This window comes from Oryzias latipes, chromosome 6 (genome assembly GCF_053564925.1).
Source record: "Oryzias latipes strain Hd-rR chromosome 6, Olatipes_Hd-rR_3.1".
Lineage (NCBI taxonomy): Eukaryota > Metazoa > Chordata > Actinopteri > Beloniformes > Adrianichthyidae > Oryzias > Oryzias latipes.
Genome location: NC_136242.1, coordinates 14,760,389 through 14,779,856, shown reverse-complemented (window position 1 = coordinate 14,779,856; position 19,468 = coordinate 14,760,389). Strand labels below are relative to the sequence as shown.

Here is a 19,468-nt window from a genome sequence, read left to right as displayed (position 1 = left end):
GATTATTTTATGTTAAACCCAATGATTTTTGAATCCTTTCTGTTGTTTTTTAGATTGTCAGAGTCTATTTGGTTAACTTGTGTCCCGTCTGTTAAAAATGTAGGCCTTCGTTTGTTATTTTGTTGAATCTTCTTTTTTTGGAGGTTTAAATAGGAATAGTTTAGTTTTACAATTCTGGCATGGAAATCCTTCTTTACTTCATCTGTTGTTAAAATGAAAGATTCTCTTTTTGCAAGTTTCTACATAGAACTGTTTTTGTTTATTCTCTATGGAAGAATTAGGGTGTGATCATCTCTGCTAGTTACTGAGCCCAGAAAATGGCATGGGTAAAATTATAAATATTCCGTTCCCACAAAATAATATTTCGTTCCCTCAAAATAATATTACGTTCCCTCAAAATAATTAATTTGTGCGAATGCAATAATTTTTCCCGTGATTAGTCATTCATAAACACGGATGTTAGCGATACTTGGATTTACAGCAGATACCTTCACATTTCTGTCTGTGTGTGTCTCATTACATTGGATGGAAGACATTGAGGACGTTTAGAGATCAGATTTATTTATTTTAAAAAGCACAAAAGCATCGGTAATCATGGCTCCATGTCCGCGTTTATTCACATCCCTGTACGGTCTCTCTATCCTGCCGCAAAAACAGCTGTTCCTGGCGACTTCGGTGTCTCTGTGACCCACATTTGTTCAAGAGTAGAGAAATAAAAACAAGAATGATCTATTTATTATTGTCTCGATGAAAATAAAAAAATATCATAATATTTAGGATGCCCAAGCTTGCTGCTTCCCCATACTGCAGCGATTCTCCGGACATAGCTCACTCGAGCCATGTGCTACGACCTCTGGCCCACCGCGGAGCTCTTTTGCTTGTCATGCCGGCATTCGGGCAGCTGGCTGGCCGGTAGGCGGACCCCTAGTTTAGGGTCGAATAGGAATAATAATATACAGGACTTGTCTTTTATTAACATAGCAGTCACTTAACATCTGAAGGCTACATGCTACCTATCCCATCGTGCATCACACATATCCCACAATGCATCTCAACCAATCAACGTGTCCCTGTAACTGTGGTGCATTCAAAGACAACAGGATAAATGTATATCAGAATATTATTCCGTTCCCACGCATTAATTATTCCGTGGGAATGAAATCTTATTTTGTGGGAACGCTTCATTTATTTATTTTAGTCGTGTCTGATCCCAGGCTCCGTAGCAAGTTATGCAACATGACACTATTTTATAATTTCTTATCAAGACAAAACCCCTATCTGTGATAATCTAAGAGATGCAAGATGTCAGAGGTATTTATTTGATATGCGGCTGGATCCCAAGATGGCGGACGGTATGATAGCGGTGGTGAGTCCAGACCAGACATCAGCAAAAATAACAGCAAAAAACCCAAATCCAAACTACGATCTGGACTCACAGTCTCAAAGTACAGCCTCGGGGATCATTACTGACCTCAAAGAAGACATCCGTCGTCTGAGGGTTGAACTAGAAATGAAGGACGCTCTCCTGTCCAAGTTCATGGACGTCTCCTACGCCCAGTCCAAGCGGCTAAGCTGCCTGAGCGCTGCACTCCAGGACACAGCTCCATGGGATCCGTCCACCTGCATACGCCCTTCTTCATCTTCAACTCCTAAGCAACGATCCCTGGATGAAGAAGTGGTTGTCCGAAGGCCCAGAAGGAGTTCTGATGAGACCCGCCGGAGGCCCCCTGTCCTGAGTCTGTCCAACCGCTTCGCTAGTCTGGCCGCGGATTCTCCTGCTCCTTCCTCAGCGACTACAGCGGCACAGACTCCCCCAGATTTGGGCTCCACTCTCGATTTCCCCGCTCTCCGGAGATACGCCACGGTGATCCCGGAGGAGGACGGACGCATCGTGGCATGCAGCAACCCGGACGAGGCCTCAAGGATCACCGCGAAAGCTCCACCATCAGGATCAGACGAGCGTCCGCGGCTGGAACCCCCCGCGTCCTCGTGGGCTCCAGCATCTTCCTCCCGCCGTCGGATCCTGAAGGAAGCCGTCCGCTTCCATTGTAGCAAGTCTCGGGCCTCGCTGCTGCTGACGGACCACCGGCCGCAAGGTGAGGCCGCCGCTGCCGCTGTTGTCATGCCTGTCGGCGCTGCACCTGCGCCTGCGTCTCCTCCTCCCCTGTTTGCCCCGTCAACGGCGATAATCGGGGATTCTATAATAAGGAAGGTCCGCTTCTTCAACGCGGTCACTTACTGTTTTCCGGGAGCCACAGTTCCGGATATTCTGGAGAAACTCCCAGACCTGCTGCGGTCTCTCCCTTCCACAGTCAAGAGGCTGATTTTACAAGTCGGTTTTAATGACACCTCCTATAGACAGTCTGAAACTACTAAAAAGGTGTTCATCCGACTTTTTAATTTTTTAAACTCCTGTCCATTGACTGTTTTTATTTCGGGACCCCTCCCCTCCCTCTCCCGCGGCCAGGGCTGCTTCAGCAGGCTGCTGAGTCTGAGCACCTGGCTCCAGTCTTTTGCCAGCCTGAACAAGTTCGTTTTTATTGACAATTTTAACCTGTTTTGGAACAGAACTTCATTCTATAAAAATGATGGGATTCACCCCAGTCCACTGGGCAGCAATGTTTTAGCGGCCAACATCAGACACTCTGTCCAGACTTTACCTGCCCCCATCTTGCCCACACCTGTCCGAACCTCCTCTTCATCCGTACAGACATCGGTTTGTAGAAGTGACTGACTAGATTTGGTTTCCTCCCACATCCCCCAACAAACCATCACCACTGCTTCCGTTCCAAGACCTGCTGCCCCCCCAGTTTATCCTATTAGGACTATTATTACAGTCAGGTCTTCTGTGAAGGGACATGTTGGAAGAAAAACAAACACTCACTGCCTCCCAGAGGCACCGGCCAGAGGCGCTGACCACAGTGTGCTCTCCTCTCTCCCCCGCTCCACTCCAGTTCCTCTCTGTTCCACTAACTCTACTACAGTCATCCTTGGTCTCCTCAACATCCGCTCGCTCACCAATAAAGGCCAGCTGGTCCAGGACATTATTGCTGACCGAAAGCTGGACTTTCTATGCCTCACAGAGACTTGGCAGCAACCTGGGGACTTCACTGCACTCAATGAGGCAACTCCACCTGGATTTGTGTACACCAGTGAGCCGCGCACACATGCACGAGGTGGTGGTGTCCTGATGATCTATCGTGAGTCCTGGAAAGTCCTTCCTGTCTCTGCTCCTACTTACTGCTCATTTGAATATACTGCATTAGTTCTTTCTGGTCCTGCCCCCACCATAGTTGCTACAGTCTACCGTCCACCCAAATTCAGCAAGGATTTTCTAAATGACTTTTCGCATCTCCTGACCCATTTCACTTCACTATCTCAGAACATTGTTACTCTTGGTGATTTTAACTTCCACATGGATAACTGTAATAATCCTCTTGCCAAAGACTTCTTATCCTGTTTAGATAGCCTTGGATTGCAGCAATTTATTCACTTTCCCACTCACTGCAAAGGACACACGCTAGACTTAGTGTGCTGCTCTGGACTTACTCCCTCTGATTGCAAACCTCACACACTCCCGTTCACTGACCATAAGCTCATCACCTTTAATCTCCTGCTCACAGTATCCAAACTCAAACGTCCACGCATCATATCATTCCGTAAGATACAAGCCATCAACAATGCTAGTTTTTCAGCCGATATCATCAACCTTCCCAGAGTAAATCCTGATGCCACACCTGACGAACTAGTTTTGCAGTATAACAATGACTTGCAGTCACTTCTAAATACTCATGCACCCCTCAAAACAAGATCAGTTTCCTTCACCCGCTCTGCACCTTGGTTCACACCTGCACTACGTCAGCTCAAAGCTAAAGGCAGACAACTGGAAAGACTTCAAAATAAAACTGGACTCATAATTCATAAGGACATGTACAAAAAGCACATTATCCTCTATAAAGATTCTATAGCTTCTGCTAAAACTTCCTATTACTCTGGCCTGATTCACTCAAACCGACATAGCTCTAGGACCCTCTACTCACTTCTATCTAATATAACAAAACCCCCTTATTCTCTCCCTAATCATCTCTCCTCACCTGACTTTTGTAACGCGTTAATGTCCTTCTTTGTTTCTAAGATCTCTACAATTCATCAACAGCTCACAAGCCAAGCTGCAGTCTCTGGAGTGGACACCTTCACTCCTCCCTCGGTTCTAACAACCTTTTCAAGATTTTCACTTCCTTCTGTACAAACCATTTCTGACCTTATTACAAACTCTAAACCTTCCACCTGCCAACTGGATCCCATTCCTACATCTCTCGTTAAATCCTGTCTCCTTTCTCTTCTGCCATCAATTACCAACATCATTCACTCCTCTCTCATGTCTGGTATTGTTCCACATTCTCTAAAAGTCGCCTCTATAACTCCAGTTTTGAAAAAACCTGGTCTTGACCCAAATAACTTTAATAATCTTCGCCCAATCTCCAATTTACCTTTTATTTCCAAAATCCTTGAAAAAACTGTTGCTCTTCAGCTCCGTGCTCATCTTTCCAGTAACAACATCTACGAACACTTTCAATCTGGTTTCCGCCCACTCCATAGTACAGAAACAGCTCTTTTAAAAATCACAAACGACCTCCTCTTAGCTTCGGACTCCGGTTTACTGTCCATTCTAATTCTCCTTGATTTAACTGCTGCTTTTGACACCATTTCCCACAATATTCTTATTCACAGACTTCAAACTATTGGTATTTCTCACACCCCTCTGTCCTGGTTTTCTTCATACTTATCAGACCGTAGTCAATTTATCCACATTAAACCTCATATGTCAAACACCTTCACACTGTCTGCTGGTATTCCCCAGGGCTCAGTCCTAGGTCCCCTTCTCTTCATCATTTACATCCTCCCTCTTGGTTCTCTCTTCCATAAACACAACATTAATTTCCATTGCTATGCGGACGACACCCAGCTCTACATTTCTACGAAACCCTCCTCATCACTTCCTCCTTCCTCCCTTACCCTCTGTCTGCAAGAAATCCATTCCTGGTTCTCTTCAAATTTTCTGCAACTCAACAGTTCCAAAACTGAAGTCCTCCTTGTAGGCACTCCATCCACTATTTCCAAATCCAATAGCTTCTCCATCTCTGTCAATGACTTCTCTGTTCTTCCCTCCCCCCGGTAAAGAGTCTGGGTGTCATCCTCGACAGCTCACTTTCGTTCCAATCTCATATTAATAACATCACCCGTTCTGCTTACTTTCATCTTCGCAATATATCTCGTCTCCGCCCTTCTCTCACACCTCATACAACTGCTGTACTTGTTCATAGTCTTGTCACTTCTCGGATCGATTACTGTAATTCCCTCCTGTTTGGTTTGCCCAATAAAACACTCAAAAAATTGCAGCTTCTCCAAAATTCTGCAGCCCGCATCATCACCAGGACCCCGTTATCCCACCACATCACACCAGTTCTCCAAAACTTACTCTGGCTTCCCATAAAACAAAGGGTTAGTTTCAAGATTCTCCTCATCACCTTCAAAGCACTCCATAACCTGGCTCCACCCTACATTTCTGATCTTCTTCACATTTCCATTCCCTCCCAATCTCTCCGTTCCACTTCCTCTCTCCAACTCCATGTCCCACCTGCCCGTCTTGCCACCATGGGGGGCAGAGCTTTCAGTCGCTCTGCCCCTCAGCTATGGAATTCTCTTCCTCCAGATTTACGGAACACCGACACACTGCCACTATTCAAATCCAAACTCAAGACCCATCTCTTCAAACAATCATACAGTTAATCCATTCAGTTAACGCAACCTCATTTGTCTGTTTGTCTGTTTTTCTATCCTATAATTTTTTATGTATCTATCTTCAATGTTTTTTTTATTTATTTTTTTTTTTTACTATGTCTTTATGTTTACTCATGTTTTACTCCGATAATTTCTTATTGACGTTTTATTCTGTTTTTCTTATTTTAACCTTGTACAGCGACCTTGGGTGACCTGAAAGGCGCTTGAAATAAAATTTATTATTATTATTATTATTATGGTGAAATTCTCTGTCATTGTGTGAGTCAGGTAAAAATCCTGCTGCGTGTTCTCCTCTTTGCAATGGGAACTTATTTTATGGCATGATTATTGTACAGCAGAGGCACAGTCATAAATTTAGGCCTTGCATAACTGCTTCCATTGTCTATGATTGACGGGGATGAACAGAAATCATTTCGAGTCTTGCTCTGAAAACTAATAATGTTAAATTAAGTTTTTGCACTATAGTAAGAATATATTACAGTTCATGTCACAACTAGAAAACAGAAATAAAAGGCTTTTAATTCAACTTGACTGCTTAAGTTGTGCAGATTTTTATGCCTTTGCACATAATTTTGCAGATGTGGGCAGGTGTGCAATACATGGTTTTGTAACTTGTTTGTGTCACTTTATGAACTCTGAATGAAATAGAGGGACATGTTTCTGTGCAGAGAGACCTCCCTCTGTGCTTCATTTTGCAGATATGTGGTTTGTTGTTGTTGTGGCTTCAAAAATCAAAGTTGAAATGAATGCTTTGGGAGGTTTTATTCAAGTGGTCTCAGCACTTGTATCTACGTCTTTTGAGTTTCAGTTCAGTTAATTGAGTGTGTATCAGAGCTGGTCTGAATATGACATCACCAATATAAAATGGCTTACCTCCAGCTCCAACCAACTGAAAACAATTCAGCTGAAATTTTTTCGTGATATGGATGCTGCCATATTGGAACTAGAAATCCTCTGTAAAGATTGATTGGTCTGAGTTGGTCTGAGTCAACATCCTTATGGAAATCATTCTCGCCAATCAGGAGTGAGCTTGTTAGAAGTCCACACCCCTTCCGCTGAAAGTGAGTACGCTGTCATTCAAACTTTTCGAACTTTTTAAGACCAAATACGTTTATTGAGGCGTCTGATTGGTCAGTTTACACCTTGGATAACTTACACCACAGTAAAAATATCATAAAAGGTAAGGGTAAGTGTAAAAAAGGGTAGCATACATACATATATACTATATACTGTGTATATATATATATATACACAGTATATATATATATATATATATATATATATATATATATATATATATATATATATATATATATATATATATATATATATATATATATATACAGTCTCAGGGTGCTGGATTTGGGATGGAACCCTCCATGCATGGTGAGGAGCTTTCGTGTTTTAACATCTGTGGTCTGTATCTCTTCCTTTGGCCATCTTATTTTTCCTGCAGAGTATCTGATAACTGGCAGTGCGTAGCTGTTTATTGCACAGGTCTTATTCTTGCCATTGAGCTGGCTTCCTCAGAACTTGCCTCACTCATTGGAGGTATTTAGCTGTTGCTTTCCTTGTTCCCTGCTCCAGGTTGCCAATTGCCTGCGGAATTCCAAGTTACTTGTAACTGTCCTCAATGTCTGCTATTGTTCCTTCTGGGAGTGAGACCCCTCCTGTGTGGACTACCTTGCCTCTCTTTGTCACCATCCGGCTGCATTTCTCGAGCCTGAATGACATCCCAATGTCAGTACTGTAGATCTGGGGGTGTGGATCAGGGAGTCAATGTCACGCTCGCTCTTAGCATATAGTTTGATGTCATCCATGTAGAGTAAGTAAGTAAGTAAATCTTTATTTATATAGCACTTTTCCCAGAGAGCGACTCACAAAGTGCTTCACAATGTTAGAGCAATATAAAATCAGTAGCGAGACCCAATAAACGCACACAGGCATGTAAGTAAACAAACAAACATACAAAAGTGAACACAAGTAAAAGTCAACTAAAAGCTCTCCTAAATAAAAACGTCTTAACTTGAGCTTCAAAACACTCGACTGAGTCAATCTGGCGCAGAGACAGGGGGAGGTCGTTCCAAAGTCGGGGAGCGACTGCCTGAAAGGCAAAGTCTCCCCTAGTTTTAAAACGAGTTTTTGGAACACATAAAAGATTTTTATCAGTGGACCTCAAGGAACGTGCTGGAGTGTAGGGAGTTAAAAGGTCAGAAATATAGATCGGGGTTTGTCCGTGCAAGGCTCTAAAAACTAAAATCAAAATTTTAAAATCTATTCTAAATTTAACAGGAAGCCAATGTAGAGATAAAAGCAGAGGGGTGGCACGAGTGCGCCTATTGGTTCCAGTTAAAAGCCTTGCAGCAGAGTTCTGGACCAGTTGGAGACGTTCCAGAGACTCTTTTTTAAACAAGTAAAAAGAGAATTACAGTAGTCTAAACGAGAGGAGATAAAAGCATGGATGATCAGCTCAAGGTCAGATCGGGTTAACATTGTCTTCAGTTTAGCCACATTCCTCAGGTGGTAAAAACAGTTTTTGACCAAGAGCTTCGAATGAGAGTCTAGAGACATAGCTTTGTCAAACCAGACACCAAGATTCCTGAGACTGGGCTGAACAGCAGAGCTCAGTGAACCAAGGTGTCTTTTGATGGAGGGAATTTTGTCATCAGGAGCAAAAATTATTGTCCCTGTCTTATTAGGGTTCAGGAGTAAATGGTTGTCATTTAACCAAACTCTAATGATGGCCAAGTAGTCTAGTAGATACGATAGATTTGTGTAATCATTTTTTCCAAAGGAGCAATAAAGTTGAATGTCATCAGCGTAAAGATGATAAGAAATATTAGAAAATTTGCTAATGAGTCTCCCAAGGGGAATCATGTAGAGAGTGAATAGAATGGGTCCCAATACAGAACCTTGGGGAACGCCACAAGACAGGACTTTTGCTTCTGAAGATAGAGAGTCAACACAGACCTTATAAGATCTACCACTGAAATAGGAGACAAACCAGCTTACGACGGAACCAGATAAACCGTAGTCGTTATGAAGACGTTCGAGCATGATTTCATGGTTTACAGTATCAAATGGGGATTTTAGGTCTAAATGAATGAGAACAGTGTATTGACCAGAATCTGCTGCCATGAGCACATCGTTGGAAACTTTTAAAAGAGCTGTTTCAGTTGAGTGGTTCTTTTTAAAGCCAGATTGGAAAACGTCACAAATATTGTTGTGTTCTAAGAATGACCTTAGTTGCCCCGCTACAACCTTCTCCAAGATCTTGGCAATAAACTGAAGTTTTGAAATGGGATGGAAATTATTTTGATCAGAGTGGTCCAAGTTGGGTTTTTTAAGCACAAGATTTATCATAGCGTGCTTCAAAAAGGAAGGAACCGATCCAGACATTAAGGAGAGATTTATAAGGTCAACCATGGCAGCACCAATTCACTCAAACACTTTGAGAAAAATGTGAGTTGGAATTATATCAAGAGGGCAAGATGAGGGCTTGATCTTATTGAGCAGAGAATGGATGTCCTCCACTGTGACTGGAGAAAAATTAGACCAAGTCTGTGAGAATTGAGGGGATGGTGGTGGCCGAGTTTTGGCTAAAGGAGGGATGTTATGTCCAACATCTGAAATCCTAGCCAAGAGGGTCTGAAGAAAAGTTCTACAATCAGATTGGGGAGTTGAGAGGAAGAGGGTGATGTAAGAGTATTTATGGTGTTAAAAAGAGTTTTGGGGTTTCTTTTGTTCATTGAAATAAGTTTGTGAAAAATGTTGACCTAGCTTGTTTTATCATGTCATTTAGGGTGGAGATCAGTTCTTTAAGAGACAGCCTGTGCACCTCCAGTTTTGTTGTTTTCCAAAGACTTTCTATTTTACGGCATAGTCTTTTGAAGGAATGAATGTCAGGATTTATCCAAGGAAATGACTTGTTGGAAGAAACACTCTGTCTGACAGGAGCAATTGTGTTTAAAATAGTTTCACAGTGATTGTTAAAAGAATGCATAAAAGAATCTACATCATTAAAATGATTAAAAGAGTTTGTATCAAACAGATCTGTAAATCTATCCGATACATTCTGACCTAAAATGAGTCGCTGCATTCTAACAGGTGTGGGTGAAGATGGGCGGAGGCAAATCACACTGAAGAAAATCTAGCAGTGATCACTGATATGACTGTCTTTAACACTAAGCTCCCTAATATCTAGACCTAGGGAAAAGACTAGGTCCAGAGTGTGTCCTTTGTCATGGGTGGGGACAGAAACATGTTGAATCAAATTAAAAGACTCAGTTATAAATAATAATTCTGAAGCAGAGACACAGGAAGAGTCATCAATGTGGATATTGAAATCACCCATTATGAGTACAGAGTTAAAATTGATAATATCTGATAAAAACTCAGCAAACTCCTCTAAAAATACCCGTGCAGGGCCAGGAGGTCGGTAAATTAAAATGCAATAAAATGGAGAGTCAGATCCAACCTTGCTAATCTGCAGTTCGAATGAGCTGAAAGAATCCGACCTATGCTTTGAGCATGTGGAGACATCCTGGTAGACGATAGCCAGTCCACTCCCACCCCTTCTTGATGAGCGGGGGGTGCAGAGCACGGAGCAGTCCGGGGGGCACAGTTCGTTGAGATGGATGTGGTCCGTCTCCCGCTGCCATGTCTCCGTCAGGCAAAGGAAGTCCAACTGCTCCGATGTGAAGGAGTCATTCAGATAAAAAGTTTTGTTAGAGATGGACGCACGGTACAAAATAAAAGAATTCTGGAGGCAAGAGAACCACAACATTGCAGTTAAATGTTTATAATGAGAGGAGGTGACTGATGTTGGCCCCATTTCTGAGTCGGTATCCATAGCAAGTCTTGTTGATTATTTGGCTGAGGGGGTTCAGACCTATGCAGAAGAGCAGTGGGGACAGAGCATCACCTTGGTATATCCCACATTTGATGGACACTTGTGCAAGTGGCTTTCCATTGGCTTCAAGGGTGGTTTTCCACAGCTTCATTGAGTTTCCTATGAAGGCTCTTAGAGTCCTGTTGATTTTGTACAGCTCCAAGAATTTAGTGATCCACGTCTGTGGCATTGAGTCATAGGCTTTCTGGTAATCAATCCAGGATGTGCACAGGTTGGTGTGTCGTTACCTGCATATATATATATATATGTATATATATATATATATATATATATATATATATATATATATATATATATATATATATATATATATTAGGGTTGTGCCGATGGACGATATCATCGTCAATCGTGATGGGTGACTGACATCCCGATGGAGAGACCACCATCGTGATGCCACGCCCCCGCCACGTTGCGCGTCGACACCATAAGCTGCGGTTACATGTGCAAAATATCTTGATGGGATCAATGGTCGGATTAGAATCCAACCGTGTACATGGGCCCAGAAAAATGTTTTCAGAATATAAAAACGTTCACTAAGGTCACACTTTCCGTCGGAATAAATCATTCGCACATGCGCAGTAGGGTTTGAAAACCGGAAGGATATAAATTCCGCCGAGCGGCTTTTTTTCCCCAAACTTTATTGAATGTAACAATTCAATACAAAACGATGTTAAACAGCGCAGAGCGGCTATATACATTGACATGTCAGCTCGGTAATATACGAGACGATCTTCTAAACGTGCCTTTAATAATGTTACGGTTATTATGAAACACCTATTCGCTCATCATTTGAATTTTAATCCGTGTGGTCAGTGCTTTTTCTGAACGAAGCCAGGATTAGCAGTATGCTAACAACACGGGCTAACAACATTAGCTTTGGGTGGTGCTGCTTGCTGGCTGCACGTAAACATGTAAGAATAACATCAGCCTTTATTTAGTCGGGACACGACTGGAAACACAAATCCGCGTGATTGTTTGAATGTTTTCTAAGGACTGAGCGACATTTCTGATTTGAAGCTCAAACCGCTGTGTGTGCTGACGATCCGAGCTGTGCTCTGACACACACTTTTAGACCCGGTTCTGAGTTCGGTTGCTTGTACCCCCCAGAGCTGCGGGACGGATCGCAGTCTTAAATCTCCCACACATACCGCTCATGTAACAAAGCACGCCCCCCCCCTTCCCCTCAAACACAAAGCTGTAAGTCCGCACTCCGGCGGTCCACTTCACTAGTTAAGTGCGGGAGCGGACTACTTCTTTTATATTTTGTTTGTTACTTTTTTTGTTAAAGTCACTTCCCTCAGTTTATACTGGATCATCGCGGATTAGTCATTAGTTGGGAAATAAAATGATAAAAGCAAAAAAACGAATAGCAGTTATATAAGAACGAAAAATGTAAAAATCCCCCCCCCCCCCCCCCCCCCACCCCCGACGATGTCATCGTCGATACCGATGGTTAACAGCAAACATCGTCAACGGCCAATTTAAGGGACATCGCCCAACCCTAATATATATATATATGGAGCCCGAAGGTACTTCCTGTTTGGAATGCCAGCGGGGAGGGGTCACTCAGTCCATATCTCGTATACAGTCAATGGTTTGGTTCCCTGGCAAAATAGAGCAGTGTCACTGTTATACAGCAAAAAATATTATTCTAAACCCAAGTTCCACCTTTAAAATCTCAGATGTCAGTGCAGCCTTTATTTATTTGCTGTTGTCTTATTTTGTGTGTGTGTAGCTTTGCATTATTTTCAGTATTTGCATTGCATTGTACAGCAGGATTTCTCAATGCAAAACAAAGTAAAATTAGTCTGTCTGTCTTACAAAGTCACAGTTTAAGTTCATTTTTTTCTTTCTAAAGAGTCTGAACTAGTTCTTAAAATCATGCATAAGCACAAATGCACAACACCAAAACACCATAAAAATAACTTCATTCTGAACCTTTTGCTTAAACCTGTCTTGTCATGTTTTATCAGTGTGAAGTGCCCTGCAGCTGATGGGGATTTTGGTTTTGAGTGGTGGTTAAAACATCCTAAGCCACTGCCGAGGTTCAGCATTAGCATAGAAGCCAGTTGCACAGTGATTCAAAGAACAGTGTGTTTGGTGGTTGGCTGTTAGAAAGCACATCCGGTCCAGCCATACGTTGCAGCCACAGACTGGCATGTGGGGGCTGTGCAGCCCAGTGACGTCAGCTGCGCTCTGCAAATAGCTGTGACATCCAAGTTTTGCACACAGACGGATTCTCTGGAGGAGAGGAGAGAATGAGTCAGCTGTCTTGCTGATACAGGCCAAGATGGAGAGAGGGAGAGATGAACAATAAATCAATCGGCGGTAGAGTCACCACTGTTGGAACGGGGAAGCAGAACTGAAGGACAGCCGCAGCCACAAACCTACGCCTTAGCACTAAGAGGAGAGGACAATGCTTTTGTTGCTAAGAAATACCTGTTACCTTGGTGACAATAAGTTACGTTTATCGGCTGAGTCATAATGTAGGATCTTGAATGAGGTTAGCTGTTCTACTAGGGGTATTTTCTTTGGTGCTCTGAGATGTGTATGGAAGCGACTCAGTAGCATAATTAAAAATAAAAGTCAAAACCAGAAATGCTTTTTCATTTTCAAAATGAAGCTGCATTTTTTGACTCAAAATTAAAATGAAAAAGCAATCTGCTAAAATGCTTTTTCATTTTCTTCTTCAACACTGCTTATTCTGTCATTTAATTAAAATGATAATGAAAATGGTATTTGACATTTCATTTTCAAAAAGTTCTCTGGTAAATGTGTAGCAAAATTCATTTAGAAATGTCTAACATGTCTAACATTGTCTAACAATTAAAATGGATTAACAGAAATGCTTTTTAATTTTGAAAATATAACTGCATCAAATGACTCAAAATTAAAATGAAAACTCAATACTTCAAAATGCTTTTTCATTTCTATTTAAAAACCGCTTATTCTGTGTCATAATTAAAACGAAAATGCAAAGAGGGGATGGCATTTTTTTTTTAACATCCACCCTACGAATAGTGTCACATTGTTCAATTCGACTTAGCATTTCCAGCGGGGAGGCGGGGTGATGACGTCAGTGCTATATCCGTGTGTTCGGCTCCTAAGAGGCAGAGGAGAGGGCGAAGGCGGAAGTGCTGCTACGATCTGAGAAACCATCATATGAATTTGTGTTTCCAGTAGTGTCCAGAACAAAATAAAGGCTGATGTAATTCCCACACATTTACATCCAACATGCTCATTGCTGCATTGCCCGCAGGGAGTTTTAAGCATCTTCACGGCTAATGTTTTTAGCATATATTAGCCTAATGCTAACGTGTCTCTTTCGGGTCCTCAACTTGCAGCGAAGAAAAAAAGCACTGACCGCACAGATTTAAAAAAAAAAATATGAGCAAGCAGGCCCTTAATAATAATCATGACAGTAATAAAGCACATTTAGAAGATAGTCTCCTGCAGCCTTTCTGGTGATTTGCTGTTCGATGACAGTTGGAGCCGTATCAACAGCTATAGCAGATTTCGCCATGCTAAACGTTTGCTGGTTGCACCAACTCGCACTCAGTGGGAAGCTGCAGGAGACTATAAAAAAGTGTGCTTTTGTGTTGTCATATATTTTTGTTTTGATTCTTATTTGCGTTTGGAGCAACAGATAAAAGGTTGAAAGAAAAATGAAAATTAAATAATTAGAATATGACCAATATCACCTAGAACAGCCATTCTTGCTCTGCTTCCTTTTTTTAACAGGTTCTTGCTAACCCTTTTTTTTATTTTCCAATATATTGAAAAAAAAATAATATAATAATAATAATATAATATAATATAATATATTCTTTAACGCAAGTTATTCCAGTTATAAAAGCATGTGATCTCATGTCGAACTTTCGAAATGTCTGATTGACAGATTTTGTGCAGCCTGCTTTCAACTGATAGGGGCGTTGACTTTCGATTGAGTGGTTGCCATAGAAATGTTGACTTGGACCAGTCACTATTTACTGAGGATTTCTGCTTCGAACATGTCGACATCTGTATCGTGAGAAAATAGCAACTAAATTGATTTCAATTGGTTGGAACCAGAAGTGAGCTTTTTGAAGGATGATGTCACACTCACTTGGTCCAGTTCTCATATATACATCAATTTATGTGAATACTTTCCTGGGTTAAGAAAAGTGTGTGATATAAAACAAATGTGCTAATTAAGTTGGAGAAGAAAGTTAACAAAATTAAACAGTTTTTAAGTCAACTGTGTTGATGCTGTTCATTTTCTAGTGCATTCTAGAAGTGGGTGTCACAGGCTTCAAATCTGGACCATCAGGCTTATTCAGCTCTTTGTCAGGCCACACTGTGTGTTGAAAGAATCTGTTTTGGTGGATTAACAACATGCATTTGTTGCATAAACACACAGAAGTGGGTTCATGAAGAAAACAGTCTTCCAGCTTACATGTTGGGACGTGGACATTTCTGTTGCATGTGTCGACGTGCCCAGACTTCTTCACAGTCTGTTTCCAGACTCAAATTCTGCAACCACGCACTCCCCGTGTTGGCATCTAAAACCCAGATGCAAATATCTGACTTGCAGTGACGTGCGGTGAGGTTAATGGATGGTGAGGCACTGACGTCATCAATCATATTTACAAACATATGAACCATACTGAGTAACTTATTCACCATTTAATTGACAACAGTTAACGTGTTTTGTTTAAAATATCATTTCAACATGTTTTTTCATATACAAACTGCAGCATAGAAAAAAGCACAAACCTTATTATCGTCTTACCTTTACTTGTAAATAAAGCCCATATGCCGCTCCTTCTGAAGAAAATGACTTGCCGCTTGCTATCACTTCTTCTATTATTTTTAGCGTCATAATCTCAGGGCTCACCGGCGCCCCCTAACTTGAGGCACGGGAACTTCTGGCCTCACCCAGTTGCTTTTTTGCCGGCGTTTAGCGCTCAGCACAAGAAACACGTCCCTCAGTTATTTATAAAAACAAACACTGTACATCATATACCTCTGTTAAATTATGTAAACTCAGCTCATAGAGTACAAGTGATTGAACCGACATACAGAGAGACAGCAGTACCGTCTGACTGCATAGGTATTGCGCAATCCAAGGTGAGGCTCAGCGGGCTGCTGCCTCATCGCACGTCACTTCTTAGTATCTGAACGGCAAATTCGGAAATTCAGCGATTTTGAAAAGAAAAAACACCCAAAAATGATACATTTAAATGGAAAATGACTGCAAAGCACAAATTACTGAACTTAAATATAATAATAATTGAATTTATTTTTCTCTTTTCTTCCCATGACAGGTGAGGCACAGCCTCACCTGCCTCTCCTGACTGCACGTCACTGCTGACTTGCAAACATATTTTTCTGTGTACGTTTTGTCATTCATGTGTAAATGACAACTGACTTCCGCCACGGTTGATGCGGGAAGAAAATTCCAAAGTCAGAGAGGCCCTTAGCACCTGATTAACAGTCCTTCCTGTTGTGTCACTTTTTCTGGTAAGTGATGTCATTTACCCACATTGGGGGTAAATGTTTACATCTACCTGACCAAACTGACCAACCAGTTAGGCAACCCTTTGTGTTTTGCTGTGGATACAGTATTTTAAAAAATGAATAATAGAACGGTAAAAGCAATAGGCTGTTTCTTCAGTCCCTCCTGGTGGATTCTTTGGTTTATTTTCTTCTACTTTCTGTATTTGTTTCTTTCCCTGTGCTTGTGTGCTTATGGCTACGTTTTTGTGTGTACCTTATATTTGGTACTTAGGCAGCCGTGGTCTAGCAGCAGGGCGGTCGACCTCTGATTAGATATTGCAGGTTCGATTCTTGCCTTTCCCTCCCATGTGTCAAAGTGCCCTTGGGCAATACACTGAACCCCACCTGGCCTCTAGTGGGAAGTTGGTGCCAGTGTTCAACATCAGTGTGTGAATGTGTGTGTGAGTGGGTGAATGGGACTGTCAAGTACTTTGGGCCTCCGAGGAAGGTAGAAAAGCCCTATATAAGTATACGCCACTTTCCATTTATTTTCCTCACTGTAGGGTGCACCGCATCACAAGAGGCACGGTCAATGAACGGTCTACTTTTGAACTTATGTCATGTATAAGGCACACCGAACTATAAGGTGCATCAAGCAAGACAAAAGAGTCAGAGATAAGTCTATCAGTCAGTCAGACTTTACTAACTGGGTCACGTTCCCTGCTCTGTGATTGTTCTGGTGTTGATTGAATTTGACTTTGGGTTGGTGTCAATGGTCAGATACGTCAATCAGTCAGATAAACAACCTTACAGGTAGAAGAGTTGACAAAATCATTATTTACAATGAATTTAATGGAATTCAACCCCTCAAGACGTTTAAACATGAGTTACATTCACAACCTGTAAATCCCAACCTTGTTTGCAACACAAAATGTATTTTTACTGCTATCACTAAAACAAACATTGACTAAACTAACTCCCCACTTTGTTAGTAGCAGATAAAACAGTAGCAGATAAACCAACATGTTAGCCACATTAGCATATTCACAATAACATTTAACCAAACATTTGGACATAGTGTTCTGTAACTCTGATAGTAAATGAGCACAACCAGAATTATTTCATATATAAGGCCCTCTGGATTATAAGGCGAACTGTCGGTTTTTTTGGGAAAACGGTATGTGGTTTTTAAGTGTGCTCTATAGTGAGGAAAATATGGTACCTCACAGGTTTTGTTAGTACTTTTCATTTTGCCGGGTTATCCTGCTTGTGTGTTATTCATTTTATCTAAGTGCATTTCTGCTTCTGCTTCTGCATGGTGACTTTTCTGTCCTCCTGCTATTTTTCTTTTGTGTCTGCCGCCCCCTCGTTGTTTCTACCTGTCTCCTTTACCCACTGCGGCCGTCAGATCACACCTCTCTGTGTCCCCTTTTTGTTTGCTCGCACTGTGTGCTATGTTATTTGGTCAGTCCTTCGCTCCTGGCTTTAGTTTTTTTGTCGGCGCCTGTCCTCAGCTTGTCTTTTAAACTGAAGCATTGGTGCCGTCTTAATGTTGCAGCACTCAGTGGGACTCCAGGAAGTAATGGGTAGTTGGGGGGGTAAGTGTTTGTACTCTCAGTTGCAAGATGAACAGTGTGAAAGCACGGAGTTTATGGATTAGATGTATGACACCGGACGTGACTGCTTTAAGAAGGAGGCCGAATCATTTTGAAGGACGCGGCGTTGGACCATGTGTGCACGCGCACGAACTTGAAAGAGAATTGTCAAATTTCAATCCCTCCTCAGCACCCCTAAACGGCCATCGTGTGATGGCTGAGTCGCCACACACAGACCCCTTCCACTCCCCCCCCCCCCCCCTTGCTTTGCAGTTGCCATAGAAACACACCAAAAGGTTCTATCATGTGTCTGAGCCTGTGACTGCTTGTATAATTATTCTGGCTGTGTGTGTGTGAGTGTGTGTTTGTTTATCACCATTTGATCATGTTTCTATCCCGTAGTGGGAGGTCTTGGTTCCCTGGTCTTAGACAAGTCACATTGAGTTTAAGGTTCAATTAACCTGCGGTGAGAAATGTTAGACTTACTTAAGACGGAGAGAGTTGTGATTGTTGTATTTCAGCTTTAAATTCCTCACTTTAAACCACTCTCTGTTCTAATGCTGCATTTCTTTTAACAACTATGAATTCACTACATGCTGCAAACAGCATTACATTTTCTGGAAGTTAAATTAGGTGCCTAACAGCAAAATATACAGGGGGTTTGTAAAATGACAAAGGTTGAATATTAAGTCCGCACATAAACAGCCGTGGCAGCGTGCTGTGGTAAAACCCTGAACCTCCTGCTGGATCCATCATTGATCCTTCAGAAGGTGGAGAACAAGGACCTGCTCTACTTTAGTTTGGGTTTTTCTTTTAGATATTGACAAGTTTTTTTTCTATAGAAAACAAATTCTTAAAAAAGATTAATGTAAGCTTGCTGTTTGTTTCTGATTCCATCAAAAAAGGTGAATAAGTTTGCTTTTATATTTCCTGTTTTGCTGGTGTTGGTTAGACTAAAGCCTACCCTTCTGATTTATCCTTCTGTCAATACATTTTCTGTTTCTCAGCTGTGAGCTTCTGCACCCAAAACCTCTTTTCTTTTTTCTGTGCAGCAACTTGTCAGGGACTTTATTTGCTGCATTGGTTTTATTTATCGCACACACTAAACATCACTTCCTAGTGTTCTTCTTGCCAGTGAACTAACATCTAACTTGCATTGTGGACTGGTCCATTTACATAAACTTTGCTCTGTTCTCAGTAAAAAAAAATACGTTCACTAAAATGCATCAATTCATAAAGTCTGAGAATTTGAGTCACAGCCGGGAAGCGTCAAACAATTGATCGGGTTTTTGCTCCGTTGACTTTTCCCTTTTGTTGTGTTCACAGGCCTGAGACCCAACAGAAAGCCCCGGTCAGCACACCTCCTCCTCCTCCACCACCTCCTCCGCCTCCCTCTGAGCCGGTTGGCCCCCCGGAGCAGGAGGAGGAGATCCTGGGCTCCGACGATGAGGAGCAGGAGGATCCCGCAGACTACTGCAAAGGTCAGGACGGCACACAAAAGCACAATTCATCCGTCCCTGTTCATTACTTCCACTCTGTGCATCTGTCCTACACAGCTCAACAGTGACTGTCTTGTTCCAGACAGACTTCTCTTCCTCTCTCTTTCTGCTGGTTCTTTCTCCTCCTCTGTCATTTCTCCCCTCATCCTGTCATCTGCAGCAGAGTGGGTGCAGCCATTATT

At 42.0% G+C, this 19,468-nt stretch overlaps 1 protein-coding gene across 11 annotated transcripts in view; it reads left to right on the top strand.

Moving 5' to 3' along the window:
- Window positions 1-19,468, top strand: part of srpk2 (SRSF protein kinase 2) — a 74,237-nt gene that overhangs the window by 30,173 nt on the left and 24,596 nt on the right. For all 11 annotated transcript variants that reach the window (XM_078949292.1, XM_020703853.3, XM_078949291.1 and 8 more), the window contains one exon: window positions 19,114-19,268. In XM_078949292.1, coding sequence (XP_078805418.1) covers window positions 19,114-19,268 — 155 coding nt within the window. The remainder of the gene's footprint in view (window positions 1-19,113; window positions 19,269-19,468) is intronic.